This window comes from Hemicordylus capensis, chromosome 10 (genome assembly GCF_027244095.1).
Source record: "Hemicordylus capensis ecotype Gifberg chromosome 10, rHemCap1.1.pri, whole genome shotgun sequence".
NCBI classification, from domain to species: Eukaryota; Metazoa; Chordata; class Lepidosauria; order Squamata; family Cordylidae; genus Hemicordylus; species Hemicordylus capensis.
This window is the reverse complement of record NC_069666.1, coordinates 25620525-25639036: the sequence shown is the minus strand read 5'-3', so window position 1 is coordinate 25639036 and position 18512 is coordinate 25620525. Positions and strand designations below refer to the sequence as shown.

Sequence of the window (18512 nt, the reverse complement as noted above, 5' to 3'; positions counted from 1 at the left end):
CAAAAGCCTGGCAGGGAAGAGGTTTAACTTGCTCACTAAAGGTCAAGAAGACTAGACTGTTCCAAGTATTCTGGGGAAGCAGCATTATAAAGACAGACAGCATACATGTTTACTGGATTCTGAGTAATGCATCTGACCTCCCACACAGACACATTTTAGCAAGGCGCTTCCTTAAAGAACAAAGAGGAGTCCTCCATAAGCCCATACTAAATGCAGAGAGAAAGCAAAGTAGACTAGCAACGTTTTCCTCAGGATGGTAGATGCAAATGGGAGCAAGCAAATAGTTCTCAGCATTCAGAAGAATGTTACAGATGCAAAGAAATTAATGTTGGTTTAATTGGGAATAAACAGGTTCGTGCAAACGTAAGCCCATGGCAGGCAAAATATGCCCATTAAGCAGAGCACAGAAGCACAAATGTTTCTTGTAATGCTACTTGCTTGACAACATCTTGCATTAAGGCAAAGTACCAACAAAGATGGAGAGACTCAGCAGAACTCCCTCAGGTCAGGGTGTGTACTCAATAGGGGTGTGCAAAACTGCTTCAATTCTAACTGGGTTCAACTCGAATTGGCCCAGTTCAAACAGTTTTGAGTTTGAACCGGACCGGCCTGCAAAAGGAAGGAGCCAGTCCCGAATTTAAACTGAGCCGAGCCCGATTCAAACTGAACCGGTTTGAACCACTTTGACCGTTTGTTGACCATGGTGGCTGCAATTACTGAGCTTGGTTTACAAGATTTCAGCCCTCCTGATTGCTTTTCAGCCACTGCCTCCCGACTTTGCTCTGGTCGGGCTTTGCTCTGGTCGGCTTGTTGGCGTTCAAATCTTTCTGTTGTCTGGGAAGAGGAGCAAAAAAAGGGGAGTTTGAAAAGTATTTATTTATTTTATTTAAAGCCAGGCAGTACCTGCCTAGCTTCTGCTTTTGGGAAGAGCTTTGGCTGTGCTCCAGGAGCTGGATTTTGGAGGACCGCTGCTCTGCATCTGCTGCTATGAGGACCCCCTGACACCTGCTTCTTTGATCTGCTCCCCGCCTGCCTGTTTGGATCCCCACCTTGCTGCCACCTACCTTACCTCTGCTTCTGCCTATCTAGCCCCTGCTTTATGGATTATCTTTTTCTTTTGATCTATTGGATTACCGGCCTGCTTTTTTTTTTTTTTTTGCACATTATCCACCAAGTCCCCCACCCGAGCAGACTGTCTGACTGCCCTGCCCCGGTGAGAACGCCCCCTCCCCCGCCAAATTTTAAATTGATTTCTATTTCTTGATTTTAGTAAGTTAGTTTTGTTGTTTGGTGGTTCTTTTTAGGTGTGTGTGGGGGGGTGCTTGTGTGTTTTTGTTTTATGTGCTTAGGGTTCAGGTATGCAGGTTGCAGTGGTTTTGTTGTGGTTGTTTTAGCAAAAACTGCAAAACGTTTTGTGTATACCCTTAGGTCTCATTACACAGACTATCAAGTGTTTGGAACCATCAATATCACACTGAAGAGCCTGTAATGCTCCAGGACCATCGGTCAAACCTCTGTGTCAAGGAGCCTTGTCAGAATAAACTCTGGGGCTGTACAGGAGAAGGTATTTGTGAACTGCACTGCAATTCCTTTCACTAGCCAAATGGCTGGCCTGTTCTATAAAGCCAAGAGTTAAATGAGTCTCACCATCAAAACAAACCCAAGCCATAAACACATTCCTTGGCACACCCGTGGCTACAGAAGCTACTTAGCTCAAGAGAAGTGCCATGAACATGAACAGAGGAGACCGCAGGAGATTTGAGGTTGGTGGAGCTGAAATATGGAACACACATACCAGTACCAACACTGATGCAGCAAAGCAAAAATAGAATGCTATTGTAGATGGCTCTCTCTCTCTCGGTACTCAGAACACCCAGCTTAAGAGGGGTTTGAGACTTGAAAACTTGCCTCCAGCATTAGTGAGTCTTAATTATGGAATTCTCTCCTTTGCCTCATTTTTTTGAAATAGTAATTACTACTACTGTCTTATGTTCAACAAATTGAAAACAGATTGAGTCCTTTTGGTGTGCACGCACGCACTTCCAAGTCTACAGCAAAATAGTGAGCCAGTCTGGGTGGGGCACAAATAATTTTGCATTGGGGGGTGGGGTGGGGAAGAGTGCTTTTTGGTCAGTACTACCATCTTATGCAGATGCAGGAACCCCCAACTCTGTAGGAACAGGAATGGGACTGCACTACAAGATTCCATTGGCTGGGTGACAGACAGCCCCATTACATAAGACACATCTTATCACCCTTCAACAAAGGAGCTAGTGAACAGGGATACCCCAGATCTACCGATAAACATTCTTAAACCCTGTCAGCAGCAGAGTTAAAGTTTTCTTCAAAAACTGTAAGAGGGAGAAAAACCGTATTTTAGGCTCAAAAATGAGAGTTTGAGAAACTGCAAAGCCTATAGTTTGTTGCCAAATGTAAGTGAAAGTTTCTGATTTCTTTCCCTCGTATGCAGAGGAGGAGGAGGGGGCAGGATTGTGTGCATATAAGAACAAACCACAGCTTCTCGTTACCATCCTCACTAGGCCAATGGCTGCATTCATATTATCCCCCAGGCCTTGGTTTGGAGGACTGGGAGTGAGCCCTGTGCCGGTCCAATCCCGCCTCATAGCTTAATTCCTGTTTGCCTGTAAAACAGGTTCGTAGGGGAAAATATGCTTTAATCAAACCCGAGTTTGCTGCCTTTGGCTGCAAAAAGGCCAATTATGGCTTAAATGAAACGGGGAGCTGTATTAAGCCATGTGCATGAAAGGAGGGAGGGAGGCAACGGCAGCCTCCTCTGGGTTCATTCTCAAGCCTCCAAACCACAGTCTGGAGCCCTGCCTAAATGCAGTTCAGTCTCATCACTCCAGCCCGGAGAAATACTCTAAGATCAGGGGGACTTGTGAATGGCACTCCCAGCACGCCATTTCTATCTCCATGTATGGCTTTCTTCCCATGATCCTCACCATCTCCAAGCTCAAACATCAGCATTCATACTCGACTATACCATTAGGTTTCCATGTTTGCATAAGAGCATACAAAAGGCAAGTTCCAGTGGATACCTCAGTCACAGAACTCTCTCGCCCAAAATTCTGAGCATTTGCAAGCAACTTTTTGGCAAAGGGGCACTTTTTTAATGTGGCGATTCTCCTTACTTAGCAGGCGGGGAGTAACTGGCCCTCTCCACCCCCAGCACAGGACCTCCAGTGACTGTTGCTGGTGTCTATCTTATGTTTCTTTTTAGATTGCGAGCCCTTTGGGGACAGGGAGCCATCTTATTTATTTGTTATTTCTCCATGTAAACCGCCCCGAGTTTGGAAGGGCAGTATAGAAATCGAATGAATGAATGAACGAATGAATGAATAAAAACATTTTGACTTTTCCTTAGCTTTTGGTAGTCCAAGTTAAGCTGGTATGAAGTGGCTTGGGGTTAGGCTTAGCTAAGTTTTATAGTAGTCTGTCTGGCATTTCTTAAATGCAAAGTGTTCTACACTCTGAGGTTTTAGGAAAGAGTGGGTTAGTGGCAGTGAGGCCTGCCAGCCAAACTGGGGTTGGCGGGATGGGGTGGGGGGAATTCTATTTAACCGAGACTGGTGCACAAACACTGTCTCAGATGCAGGCAACCGCTTCTGTGTACTAACATATAATCTGCTGTCTACCTCTCTCCCTGGCAATAATATTGCTTGGGTTTCAAGCTTGAGCGGCTTATATTTAAAGCAAGCCACAGCAAGTGCACAGAATTACCAATGAACTCAGGTGGGGGGTGGGGAGGTTTAAACAACTGAAGTGAATGGCTCAGTCCAGGCATTGCACTGATTCTTAGAAACCCACTCCAAGCCATGATTTAGGGCAAGGTTAGGGCTAATTCTGTTTTGTCCGATGTGGACATCATGGCAAAGAAATGGGAGAGGAGACCATAGCGTGTGAGAGGAAAGGGTGAAGTGCCTGATCTTTCAACGCATTCCTCATCCTCAAACTATGATTTGGAAAGCTCTAGACTAAGCAACCGTCTATGCAGATATATATTTTCTTCTTCTTTTGAAAATGCCCTTCAGCATTTTGCAAACACTTTACAGTTCAAACCAGGGAACTTAACCTTAACCTAAAGTTTCTTTCATGAACTGTTTCAATTTTCTCTGTGACAATATTAATTATGAATTTCTACACTGTAGGGAAACTGGGCAATGCAGCGGAAAATATACTGTGTAGGAAGCTACTGTAGGTCTATTAACATCAGGAAAGATCCCACTTTAAATGAACATTCAACAAGCCTGCCACTTTTGCTGTAGCAGAGGCACATCTGGATTTCTGGAAGGGAATGGCGGTTGTTTGCCATGTCTTCAGGGATCTTATGTAAGATCTGTCTCTTGTCAGCTGCACAAGGAAACGACATACTAGGGAACTGTGCCCAGCACCAGTAAAAAAGGAGAAACATTTTAAATTAAGTCTTAGATGGATGAAAATCAACATAATCTTGTGGTGGAGGAAGTCACCACAACACTGTCAAATCCTGAAAACAAAACTATTTGTGTTTAAGACTTTTTTTTAATGCAATAAGGCATTGCAACTGTTTGCCAGAAGGCAGATTGCTCTCTCTTTCACTGACAACAAGTTGTTTTGCAGATTTAAGAAAAAGCTATTTATGCACACTCGGAATGTCTGGAAGAATAGCGGGAATCAGTCTAATTGCACTGTGCAGTGGCAAAGGATATGCTGAGCATGAAATAAAAAGTTACTTGTTCAGGCATCAAGGGAAGGAACACCATTAAGTATCCATCAGGTGCTCTGAAAGCTTCACATAATCCTCTCTCAAAAGGATGAACAGTTGTTGGTAATGCAAGATGCTCAACATGAAGGGTACAGGGAGACTTGTTGTTCATGCTGGTTGGTGTCCCTTCAGCCAGCATTGAGGACACTATGTGGAAAAACTATAAAGAGGAACTTGGGACAGTCAACTATGTGGACAGGAGACAAAGAACTGGGCAAACAGATGGATCAGCACGGGAGATCTGGCGGTTGTGCTACGGTAGGTAGGAACAGCTGTGTCATTTGGGAATTGGCGGTGGTTATGGTTACACACCACGACTAACACAGCCCAAGCCCTTGCAAATTTTCAGCCAGGACTGCTTTTTATATTGAGATAGATCAATAAACTGGGGATCATCTCCAGAGCTTTCCAGTGGTTTCCTACAGGATCAGAGTTTTCTTTACAGTGTTAAGTCTCTCTCAGAGTCAAAGGTAGAAAACCCAATATTCACACCAAACACAGTATCTTGATCAAGGTCATATTACATGAAAGCCTGCTGTCCACACAGGTGAAGCATTAAACAAAGACTTTACCATGATCTAACACTGCCTTGATTATTTCAGATTGAGCGCAAATCCAGCCCAAAAAAGCAAACAACATTTTGAGTTTTTTAAATCTAGAAATAGGCAACTCCCTATGAAGGAATTTGAGGGATAAGTCTACATGGCTCATGATTCCGTGGGATTTCTGCACACCAAGCCAGATTCTGCTCAGTTTATTGCCCCACTGAACTGTGACTGTTGTGGTCCAGAGTACCTATGGCCAAGCAGGACTGTTTGCATATACAGCCTTGAGATGCTTTGCATGCAAGCAAACGTTCACTTGCTTATACCATGGAGAAGTAGATGGCCTTACAAATGCCCTCTCTGCCAAAACACATTCTTTCCCGCTTGCAGCCATTTATCCGAATCCTCAGTGCTCCAGTTTCCTGCTTCAGCTTTGAATCTCCAAATGTTTATGAACAGATTAAATATGAACAGAACAGTACTAGTACATCTGCTGGTCACCTCCAGACTTGACTGCTGCAATGCGCTCTATGTGGGGCTGCCTTTGTATGCAATCCGGAAACTGCAGTTAGTCCAGAATGCAGCAGCCAGGTTGGTTTCTGGGTCATCTCGGAGAGACCATATCACTACTATCTTAAAAGATCTACACTGGTTGCCGATAAGTTTCTGGGCAAAGTACAAGGTTTTGGTTATAACCTATAAAGCCCTAAACAGCTTGGGCCCTGGGTATTTAAGAGAACATCTTCGTGTCATGAACCCCACCGCCCATTGAGATAATCAGGAGAGGTTCATCTGCATTTGCCACCGGCTCGTCTGGTGGCTACTCAGCGACAGGCCTTCTCCATTGCTGCCCCGAGGCTTTGGAACACACTTCCTGCTGAAATAAGAGCCTCCCCATCTCTTACAACTTTTAAAAGGGCAGTCAAAACGCAATTGTTCAACCAGGCTTTTAATGAGATACTGTTTTAATTGTGTTTTAATAGTTTTAACTTTTAACTTTTAATTGTTGAAATGTTTTAATCTTTTTATTGGTTGTTTTTATTCTCTTGTAAACCGCCCAAAGAACTTGCGTTTTGGGCAGTATAAAAATATGATAGATAAATAAATAAATAAATATGCAGAGTGCACGCCTGCATCCAAGTGCTTAGACGTCAAGAGCCATGCCTCTGCACCACCACTGTGCATCTTGTGTCTACCATTCCTAGTAAGTCTACTGTTTTTTAGGGCTGTGAGAAGCTTCGGTGGCCTATTCGGATTTGGCCCGGTCCAAACGGCGCCCAGTTTGGTCTGAATTGAAATGGATCAGGTGGTGTCACTTCAGTCCACCCACCCCGTGACCCAGCAGGAGACAGTGGGGGCTGACAAACCAGCAACCACTCATGCAACCACATACAGCAAACCAGCAACCACTCATGCACAGTTTCACTTTTAAGTGAGACTCTGGGGAGGGTTCCGCCACCCCCTGCTTTAATTCTCTTTGAGTCCTGGGAATGAGGTGGGTGACAACAATTTCTCTGGGTGCTCCAGAGGAATTAGAAGAACTGCAGGAGAGTGGTTCCAAAATGAAACTGCATGTGAGTGGCTAATCCCTTGCCCCTGGGAATCTGCCAGCCTGCTGCCTGCCTAGTTTGGAAGGACCCGAAGAGGTCAGGAGAATGGCACACAAAAGCCATTGACCAAACCTTCACTCTGAACGGAAGAGGCCACTTTAAATTGGGGTGAAATGGAGCAGGATCTCCCTACAGCACTGAATCATGGGCCGCTCCGATGCATCCAGGCAGTAAGTCAGAGAGCCCTATTTCATTTAGCAGTTTTATATCTTAAAAAAAAACCCAAAAACATTCCACCATATAGTCTTCAAGGTGCTTTACAAATCTGTACAAACAATGTTGTTTTCCGTTTCAGCAGGGGCAGGTTTTCACATGTGATCTTCTGTTCTCGAATAAACCTGACACCCTTGCCCGACACCTGTCGTGGAGCAAGAGGAAAGAGGATTCCCAGTTCCCCCTCAAAACCCATTCCCCACTCATCACTCAGGCCAGAGAAACGGTAAGGTCTAAAGCCAGCATTTGTGAACATGCCCTTGCGCTATGTAACCCACTCAACAAACCTCCAGGCCCCCCTGATAAGGAGCAAGGAATACTTTCCACTTCCTCGCCAGAAGCTACATTCTGTGTGGGGAAAGGAGCAGCACTCAGAGGAGTCTGACCCACAGTGTTGGTGGCAGTGAACAGGCTCTTCCCCACGTGTACTGCACTCCTCGCCCTAGCAATGGATGGCAGCCGTTCCATTAGACAGCACAGGGTGCACTTGAGGACACCGCCAGAGTGCGGCTAAACTCTCCTTTCCTGCTCCGAGTGACCTCAACCCTGAGAAACCAAGCTTGATTTAGGCTCTTGACTCTCCTCCTTAAAGAGCTCAAGCCAAATCTAGTCTATACAAACTACCAATGTTTAGCAAAGCTATTTAAAGAATTCTCAACTGTCATACAATAAGTGCGATTGGCTCCACCTACGAGGCTTGCTTTCATTTTGTATCAGCAAATCCAGCACATCAATACTTTTCTAAAAGGAACTGACGACCCTTTCACACACATCTAGGGGGAGAAAGCATTCACTTACGATTTTGGCATTTTTCCCACTTTTCCTCAGCTGCTGGACGGCAAAAGCATGTTCCACATTATCCATTGAAACTCCATTGACCATTGCAACACGGTCATTCTCCCTAAAAGGTGGTGGGAAACAAAGAGGAAACACGGTAAGTCGGGAAGCCTGTTGATGGTGCCAAGGAGAGAAAAGGCTTTGGAGAAATCCTAAGTCAAGCTTCTCATCACACTTACTGCAGATGTGTCACAGTAGCGAGGAGGTCTGACTCAAGGTCACCGGAATGTTTTTGGCACATTCCTTGGCTATTCCCACACATCTGAGGCATTTTTTATATATATTAAACACACAGCACTGATGCTGCAAGCAGATTTTGGCTGCCCTTGGTAGTCAAGCCAGAATTTGTGATCACCAAAAGCCTGCCAGTCCCCTTCTGTGCAATCTCGTGCATATCTACTCAAAACTTAGTCCCACTGTGTTCAGTGAGGCTTACTCCAATGCAAGTGTATATAGGATTACAACCTTAGGCTGACTGCAATATTGCACACTCCTTCCCCATCCCTTGCACATACTTGCATAAATTTTAATGAGTGAATTTATACCCCGCCAGAGAGAGAAGGGTTTACAAAGACACTCTCAAAACACAGGCAGACTCATGTTGGGGAAGGGACCACAAGACACCGAGAGGTAAGAAGTGAGAAAAAGAAGCTAAGCTGCCATTGTAAGCGCTCCCCATTCAAAAACCCAAGTGAAACTCAACACTTACTGTAACAGCCCTTCTGCTGGGCCTCCTTTGAGCACATCTGATATAACTATTGATGTTTCACCGCTCTGGAAGTGAGGATTATCTCTTCCTCCAGATATTGCAATGCCAAACCCAAATCCAGGAGCCTAGGACAGGACAGAACAGAAAGACTACAGGTTATGAAGAGCTGCTATGGAACACAAGGAAAATTTATGCATTTTTAAGAATCAGATACAAAGTTTGAGCAAAGCAACAATTGTATAAAGAAGACTGGATCCCAGAAGTTGTCACACTTTTCAGTCGGCAATTGCCAGTTACTCTTCAGAACCCACGCCCCCACTTTCCCCCAAATGCACTATAACCAGTCTCTAATACACCAAATGTCAGAGCATCCTGTGGCTGGAGAAACACAGGAAAAGAGGAGGGTCTGAACTGGACATGCTACATTCTAGTCAGGAGAGGGGGACCAAGAAACTTGTCTCCCCTACCATCATGTCAATCTTGGTAAAGGACTCTAGGTATTCATACCAGAGAGGAAGGCAGAGGTGACTGGAGAGGGCAGATCCTACCTGTGATCCCTTCAACATCGTGAATGAATGGACTATTTGGTTTGCAACAGCCCTTGACAAAATTTCTGGAGTGGGCCTGGGATCCATGGTTTTCCAGCAAGTTCTATAATCTGCTCCAGAACAGAGAGGCCTTTTCCTGAGGCAGGGAAAGGAAGGTGATTTTGCCTTCTTCTCTGTGCCTTACAGCATGTAGGATGGGGGTCTAGCATGACCTCTGGGCCAAGCCTTGCACTTCATAACCCAAGAAGGAAGCCTTCAAATCCAACCAGGAGTACATCAAAACACTCCCCTAGCTGGATCAGTCTTCTGGATGAAAGGCACGGTTTAGCACATCCATCAATTCTCACTTGTACCATTCAACACATCAAGGCCTTGTCAGCACAGAGAAGCAATCTCTGTCTACCGAGGCACCCATCTCAGTGACCTTACTTTTGACGGGAAGGCAAAAGCCATTTCAGCAAAGCCAAAGCCTCTGCAGAGTAACTGCTAGGATTTCAAGCTATGACACTGTTTAAGGGTTCTTCACTATCCAGAAGTGGTGTTCATGTAGATCATGTTTGTTGAATAGAAATAACTTACAAAAAGGGCAGTCAAGCTTTTCAATCACTTTAGAGAACTTGAATGATATATTGATGTACTTTGCACTTAAGATTATGTTTTTCAGTCGACAAAGATGGAGATGGATGTATTTGTCCATCAGAAAAAAAATCCAAGCAGGAACAGAAACATAATATTTATTAGAACCAACTAAGAGCCACAAAGCAGATAGCTGAATTTCAAATTTCCACCAAAAACTTTCTGAGGGTTGATGTTAAATTTTTTAAAAGGTAACAAGAAAGAGAAAAAGAGGCTGCCCTGGCATGGTAGATTTCCTTTCTGCAATATATCATGGTCTTCAGGTGGTGAATCAAGAAGCTCTTTGCAAACTAATTAGGTCAGTTTGTGCCCAGTGCAAAAATATCTCAGGTTACACCAAAGCACAATGAGTCAGAAAAGCAATGGCTACTCTCCCTTTCAAAGCAGAAAAGCCAACAATCCATATCTGTGCCTAGCAGTGTTTAGAACACACAGCCTCTTTGTAAGGCAGAGAACAAAAGCAAAGAAAAATAACTTCGTTCTTATTTTAGTGAAGCTGGTGATTAATATCACATTATGCACTAGGAACACATTCAGAAGTACTACCTAGTTGTTGTAGGTAATACTACTGAATGTGTTCTACTACTGCAACTTCCTCCTCTCAAAATCCCATCTTTAGGTGGCAGAAAAAACATCTTTATCCAATACAATGGAAAGAAAAGCAGCTTATACTGTGTGGACCATACAGGGTCTTTCCTGTGTTACTGGTCTCCTTCTCTTCCAACAGAGCTGGGATAACGTAGTGGCCAAGGACTGGCCTGGTTAGAAGCTCACCTCTGCCATGAAGTGGCCTGAAGGCAACTATCTTGGTCTTGGCTGCTCTAGGAGGATACGACTCTTTACTGACCTCACAGGGTTGTTGTAAGGTTTACTCAAAGAACTCAAAGATAATCTATTATATTAATTCTCCTGGCTGTGCCTTGGAATGTGCGTCCCAGAGCCCAGCTGATTGGCTGGGCAGTGGACGCACCTGATTGGCTGAGGCGCACTCAGGAGGATTGGTTAGCGCGGTGGAGGCAAGGCCCAGGAGGGGGGAAGGAAAATGGGGGGAGGTGGCTGGGCCCGGAAGCAGAGACTGGGGCAGAACGGGGGGGGGGGGAGGTAACCACCGGCCCCAAAGAGCACACAGATACTCTGTGCGGGGTCGGCTAGTACACTTGAAAGCACTATAAGAACATAAGAACAGCCCAGCTGGATTGGGCCTAAGGCCCATCTAGTCCAACACCCTGTTTCACGCAGTGGCCCACCAGATGCCGCTGGGAGCTTACAGGCAGGAGTTGAGGGCATGCCCTCTCTCCTACTGCTGTTACTCCCCTGCCACTGGTACTCAGAGGCATCCTGCCTTTGAGGCTGGAGGTGGCCCTCCGACACTATACTCACAATCTGCCTTGTTTTTCAAGCAAGAGCCACTTTGCCAACAACAAAAGCTGCCCCTGCTAACTTGGCAAAAAGGCACCTTTTAATGTGGTGAATCTCTTTAATGAGCAGGGGGAGAGTAACTGGCCCTATCCACCACCAGCATAGCATCCCTCCAGTGACTGTTGCTGGTGTATGTCTTATGTTTCTTTTTAGATTGTGAGCCCTTTGGGGACAGGGGTCCATCTTATTTATTTATTATTTCTCTATGTAAACTGCTCTGAGCCATTTTTGGAAGGGCGGTATAGAAATCGAATGAATGAATGAATAAATCTTGAACCAGAGAGCCATTGCCCACTGCACATTAAGAGAAATGGAGTCCTGTTGAGCCCCGGCTGTAGGGCTCAACAGGAACTGGAGAATGCCATCTTTCCCAGCACTTTACCTAGAGATCTATGGCTGGGGCTCGACAGAGCTCTATTTCTCAAAGGCCTACATGTCCCAGTGCTCCATCCACATATGCCCAGATGTCACTGGGGTCAACAAGGCTCCATTTTACTTAAAGCGCCACTCCCCTCAGAAAAAGGGGGAAAGCACAGCTCTGTGCGGTGCTTAGGGGGCAGTGTGAGATTCAGTTTTGGCCGAAGCTTTGCACAGGCCTAATAAACATTGGTCAGGGAGCTGCACGTAGGCTGACAGGAGCTGCCACAGGCTCTGAGGTCTTGCCATGAAGAACACTGCACGATACAAAGCTAAGTAATTATTATCCCTAACAGAGGAGCACCAGGAATGAAGGGCCTTCTTGACAAGCCACTTGTGAGAAGTCTGGTTAGTATGACCAGGGCACCAATTTAAGAAGCTGTTCAAAGCAGTCTACGGCAGCCATGTGAAGCCCACTGTAAACATTCTTTCGACTGAGTGGTTTGGAAATTTTCAGAGCTTTCATCGTGCGGAAGGTCTACTGAGAAGCTTGTCATGCATTCTCAATGTCAATCCATTGAGTTTGGTGAACTCCCAAGTCCCAAACAATAAAAATGCAAAATATTTTTATATTTTTTATAAAATATAGGACACACAGATGGTGGTCTGAAGCGGCTTCTTTGAGGTGCAGAATAGAAAAAGAAAAAGCACAAACATGGTGGCGATTACGTTCAATTGAAAAGAGAGACTTGGATGCATTTGAGTGTTAAACAGGACAGTGAAAAATACTCCTGTCAGAGGGCCAAGCCGAAAAATCCTGTGCACTTCACAGCAAAGGTTTTCTTGTAGGAGGATTCTGGCTTGAAGACAACTTTGTCCTCTGGAGTACAAACCACACAAGTTTGGCAAGCAGCAGGCTTCAGCATCAGCAGCCTCTGATCTCTCCTCCAAGCAGAAAAAGCTGCTCCTGATTCCGCAATTGGCATGCCGGAAGAACAACCAGTGACCAAACCAAAAAGGCACTGGGGCCAAATGTAGATCAAAAGGCAAGGCACATGCCCAGGGCTCAGCTACACAAAGGACTAGGAGGCCTTCATGAAGATGAAAAGGATGGAAGATGGAATCCTTGGGAGGAAAGGGAGCTGAAAGCTGCCCTCTCACAACAGTTCCTACTGGAAATACGTTTTTGGCTTCAATGGAACAGACACATATATTTTAGTCATTGAGAACACGGTTGCTGGTAGCACTTCAGAAAGAATGGACCAGGCTCCAGATAAAAGGCTGCCAATAGGCAAAACCACCACACGTGCAGGGATCAAAATAATGAAATATTTCCAGCCAATACCTTAGGTTTTAGAGCAGCAACATACATGCCATATCTTAGAAACTAGGGGGTTTTAAACAGGCGCAGCCGCAATTCCGCATGGATGATTTCTAAGTATCTGCAGACTTCCAAAACTTATTATGAATTCTGGATTCCCAAGAAGTCACAGATGTGCAGAAGCAGAGGTCCCACCAAAGCCTCATCTGATAGAGGCCGTGTACACTTTACAGCCTAGTTTAATCCTGATTTCACATGGCCATTACAAGCCTTGTGCTTGCACTTTCCCTCTTGCATATAAAGGGGAGATGATTTCTACTTTCAGATTTGCCATGATTTCCAAACCTGGAAATCCTGGCTTTTTATAATCACAGCTTGCAAAGAAGCCAAGATATAAAACTGGAATTCAATCCATGTCTGAGCTGGGCCTTGATGAATTTTTAAAAATACTCAAAAGAAACCGTTTGTCATCCATGGGCCACCATCCCTCCCCTCAGGGCCGAGACAAGCCATCTTGCCTGGCCTGATTCATATAAATAAATCAATTCAAGGTGTCTCCTCTGAGTTAGAGGAAGGCCTCTGACCCAGAAGTTACAGATAACCTTGGGGCGGGCAGATCCAGGAGACCAGCCCTTTTAAAGGCGATGCCAAGACTCTCTTCAGGCAAGCTTTTTATGACTGAAGTGTTGCTTTACTGCCAGTTCAGTCTGTCCCTCTTACGTTTTGTTACCGTAATTTTATTTTAATTGCAACCCACTGTGAAAACTGCTGAAAGGCAGGCTATAAATTTGCCAAATACATACATGTACACTCAATGCCCTGACTTTAAACTTTTGAAACAATTGCTTGGAGAATGAGGAGCAGGGTTCAGATTCAAGAGTAGGACTCGGGGCAGCTGGCAGTCCAATTAGGAGGGCAGTCATTTCGGGCTTGTTAGGGCAATAATGTTGATTCTGCTCCTCCTGTTCATTCCCCCCACATCTCAGCAGTCATCGACAAACAGCTGCAAATATACCTCACAAGAGAGAAGCAAGCTAAGTATGTAGCTTTGCCATCTGCGGATCACCTCCATTTCTCTTCATGGTACTACTATGAAGATTCAGAGAAATCCTCCAAAGACTGAGCAAGTTCCTCTTCCCCAGCTAGAGATCTTCTGCTGCGAGAACCAAGAAGGAGCAAGACCTGAACAGGTGTGTGGAACGAGAGGAGCTCTTACCCCTGGACTTTCGGGCCAAAGCCCACACCCCATGGGGGCCCCCAAATCCTTTTTAGTCTGTTCCGGGTGGTGTGGTGTTACTGGTGCGGGGTGTGTGTGTGTGTGTGTCCAAAAGCGTTTAGGTCCAGGCTCCAAAATTACCTAGGCGCACCTCTGTGGGGAACATGCCTCTCTCCATCACATAGGAGCCTCAAATCTCTACCAGGTAGAGAGGGGTTGCCCTATGCTTCCAGCCTCCTGTATGTTTTTGATGAAAAGGGATCCCCACAGGCTAGGACAGTGGCGGGGGGGGGGGGGGAGGCGTTATTTGGACTGGAAGCCTCCTAATTGGTTTGCTGATCTTGCTGGTGGTGAGCTGCTGGAGGCTTAAGAGGGGAGGAGGGGTTCCTGGTCAGGCCTGGGTCTTTGTCTGGACAACAGCCAGAGACTGGCTTTGCTGTGGTTCCCTCGCTTTGCACCAGATATTGCTGCTGCAGACTTGCTCCCCTCCGTCAGCTTCCCTGTCCAACTCCCAACTGCTTGCCTGCATCAGCATTCCAGCCACCACCCCTGCCCCTTTCAGACACGCTTTTCACTCCTGGCCTGCAGTCACCTCCAAATCAACCCTCTTGTGGATCTGTCCCAGCAGTTCGGGTTTTGCCGAGACCCACACCTCCACTCACTGATGCACAACTGCCTGTGGCCCTGGGCCCACCAGGACTCCCGATTCCAGCACCTGCAGCTTCATGCTGTACTATTTGGCAGCCATTTCCCGTGTGAAAGGGAGGGATGCTACACACGAGTTTTCCATCACCAGCTTTCCTCCCTTATTCCTGCACTACTCACTCAGTGCTAAAGCAGTGCATTTATTTTCACATGTCAAAACAATAGAACACAAGCTGTCCAAAAAAAGGAAATAGGCAAAGGTGGCATCTTCTCTCTTAATAAATTGCTCCCTGCTGATTTTACTGACTAAATTGAGGACATCCTCCCCTCTGTTTTTTATTCCTGATTAAAAGTTGCTGAGTCAACACAGTAAATGCGACAAAATCAGAGGAATTCCAATTGCGCTTCCCCGCCTGCCCTCCCTTGCTTTAAGACCTGACTGGGAGAGATCCACTTTTGAGGACACGTGCTTGCTGCTGTCAGATATAGTCTGGACCCAAATGAACCCCCAACAAGGAACTCCGCCAGTCCTGGTTCTCTGATGAACATAGGGGTTTGGAGAGCACTACACGTTGGATGTTCTCAAAAACCATCTTAATTTGAAACACAACTCCAAAACTTAATGTGGAAAACGACTCTGACTGCACAACAGGACAGTGAAAACATTTAGGACATGCAACTCTCTACTTGTACAATTCTAAAACTGTATTATACCACAATTAATTTGGGCCCAAACCACTGCCCTGAGAGTCACTCTCCACAGCGAAACTTTTTTCAGAACAGGAGCCATTCTTGCAGGTGTTCATTTCCTGAAAGCTTCAAGAAGGCCCACTTGCCTGCTCTATTCCGCTAAAATTCAGAAGGAAGTCTAAGTCCAGAGGAGCATGAAAGTGCAGCATTCCACCTTGCATGAGTGCCTCGCTGGGTGTTGCATAGCACTTGCTTTCATGTTTCACAACTATAAACGGTACTCTAGGAAAACAATACCAGAAACAAGGAAGATGGGTACGAGGCAGGATCTTTGTCACTTTTTTTTATTTATTTAAGAGTCCCTGTTATGACTGCGAGTGAGTGAGTGAGTGAGTGAGTGAGAGAAACAGCAGCGCTCTGAATATCAGATGCCGCAAAAACGCAACTGGGGAGGGGAGGTTGCCTTCACCACCTGCTGGTGAGCTTCCCGGAAGCCTTTCTGGATCATACCAAGAGACTTTCCAATGTGCAGCATGCTGAACAGCATGTCTCTCTGGCCCTCCTCTCATCAAGTTCTAATTTAAGGAAGATTTGAACAAGACTCATCTGTTTCATTCCAATTCATGGCTGAGAACTGCCCTACAAATTTCACCCTTGCATTCCTGGTAAAAAGCTTTAAAAATGCCTGCTGCAGCAGCCTCTCCACATTTCTCTAATCCAATTAGCAAAACAGATGCTTGTTCACACAGAACTGGAGAGGTAATCTTGCTTCAACAAAATCAAATCTTTAAGAAGGTCCAGCCAACTTGAGGCAAAAAATAGATGAAGAAATACCTCTTACTATTTCAATATCTACTGGTGAAAGACTGACATTCAAGCTTTGGAAAGCTCTTTTCCAGGCAGGAATTAAGAGCATATGGTGCCGTATAGCTCTGTGCAACTTTGAAAAGCCTCCTTTTTAAGCTCCATTCCCCAGATTGCAGCTGACACCTCGCTGCATCAGAGCACTGGAACCAGAAATATACCTGGGCTTGTCAGCAACTCATGCTATGGTTGCAGAGAAAAACACAACTATTTTTGATCCCATCTTTTGTATTCAATATGTGGGCATTACGATGCACAAAATTAGCAGCCCATTCTATTATAACTTTGTAGATCAGTAAATTGTAGATCCAAGTCAATGATTGGCAAGAAACATAAATGTGAATACATACAAGGTTACTTTAACTAAAGGCAAAGGAATGAATATTTAGGCATATAACAACATGTGCTGTTGGAGCACATTTTGCAAAGTGAGAAGGAAATTTGAGACCTGTATCTTAGCTGAGTCAGTATTCTCGAATTTCCAGTGTTATGGCAGGATTCTACGGTGGCTAAAGGTACAGTGATGCAATCCAACTAGACCCAGTGTTTAAATGCTTTTAAATATATGTTGCATGCAACTTTTAAGAGTGGCTAATCCTGTGCAAACTTGTTCAGCTGCAGTTCATTTTTTTAAAAACATGACATTGTGCACATGTGTGCATACACTCCACTCCTATATTTCCCTGTCCCCATATTTTCCTTCCTCCATGGGGAATCAAAAAGCAAGCATAACGGGACTTTTCCATGTTCTCCCAGAGATTCCTGAAGGGAATAGGAAGAGGGCTATTTTCTCAAGCACAAATTTATCTAATCTTGTTCTCTCTGTTCCTATCAAATCTGCGTGACTGGACAGTGCTTGATCTAGTAATTCCTTTGACTTATGCTACTGGCCCACATGAGGGGGGGCAGAAATATGGAGGGTACAATAGTTGATCAGACTGCCCTTTGACAAACTACTACTACAAATATATTTATATACTGCTCTTCAACCAAAGTTCTCAAAGCGGTTTACACAGAAAAAATAAATACTACATAAATAATATGGGTCCCCTGTCGCCAAAGGGCTCACAACCTATAAAGAAACCTAAGGCAGACACCAGCAACAACCTCTGGAAAGATGTTGTGCTGGGGTTGGATAGGGCCAGTTGCTCTCCACCTGCTCAATGTAAGAGAATCACCACTTTTAAAGGTGTCTCTTTGCTCAGTCAGCAGGGCTCTGAGTTAGCAGGGAACACTTGAAACTAACCAAATCTTGAGGTGCACCCACTTACCATCTAAAGCAAGTATCCCTGCTCACCCAAATCAGTTTCCTTTATGTAACCTAAAGCACAACACAACACAACACCTCCCATTCCATTTTTGACAGATTAAGAGAAACACCATTCAGCAGAAACAACCAACAGCAATACAATTTACCTTTGTTGTTATTATAGTATGCTTGTTTTCAATATGAACACATTCAAACAATAACATCATAAACCGAGAGACAAATTCCCTCCCCAGTACAAAGTTTAAATCATTCTCACAAGCCATTCTTAGCGCATCTTCTCTAAATTACCTCCACTTAAATTACTGCAGGCAAAAAAGAAAAAAAGGGGAGAGGTTGGCACAATACATTTTTAAAAACTTTAACTCGCAGATTAATACCTGACTTTCCCATTCCATAGTAAAGCACAAATTAAACCCAACAATAAATAAAATAGCATGGATTAAGAGGCCAGGAGAAAGCACTGGTTGCTGCTGCCCCCTTTTTTATCTGACCGTTGGCTTAGGCCATTCCACTTGTTTTTAGGATGCATTACCTACCCTAACTTTGTTGAGGCAACTCCCTCCCTTTACCTGCCTATTCACCAGATGCCCTCTTTGATGCCTTTGAGATACCGCCTAAAGAGGATGCTACTTATTCTAGTTTTCAGGGGGATTTCAGTGTCTGCTCAACTATAACCTTTTGCTGCTGTCTTTCAGTGCTGTTGGTGGTTGCTTTTTAAATCAGTCTTCTGCTGCTGCAGCATTTCCTTCTTCCGTTTCATGGCTTTTGTGTGTGTGTTATGTTTTAATTAAGCTGTCTCAGAAATTTAGGGACAGAGCATAAATTAATAAAATAGTGTAACTAAAGTCTCAATTGAATATCATCGCA

At 44.8% G+C, this 18512-nt stretch overlaps 1 protein-coding gene across 24 annotated transcripts in view; it reads right to left on the bottom strand.

Annotated features, from left to right (window-relative positions):
• TJP1 (tight junction protein 1) overlaps nucleotides 1–18512 on the bottom strand; it is a 344987-nt gene that overhangs the window by 51679 nt on the left and 274796 nt on the right. For all 24 annotated transcript variants that reach the window (XM_053271916.1, XM_053271915.1, XM_053271911.1 and 21 more), the window contains 2 exons: nucleotides 8680–8804; nucleotides 7932–8034 (listed from right to left, as the gene is read on the bottom strand). In XM_053271916.1, coding sequence (XP_053127891.1) covers nucleotides 7932–8034; nucleotides 8680–8804 — 228 coding nt within the window. The remainder of the gene's footprint in view (nucleotides 1–7931; nucleotides 8035–8679; nucleotides 8805–18512) is intronic.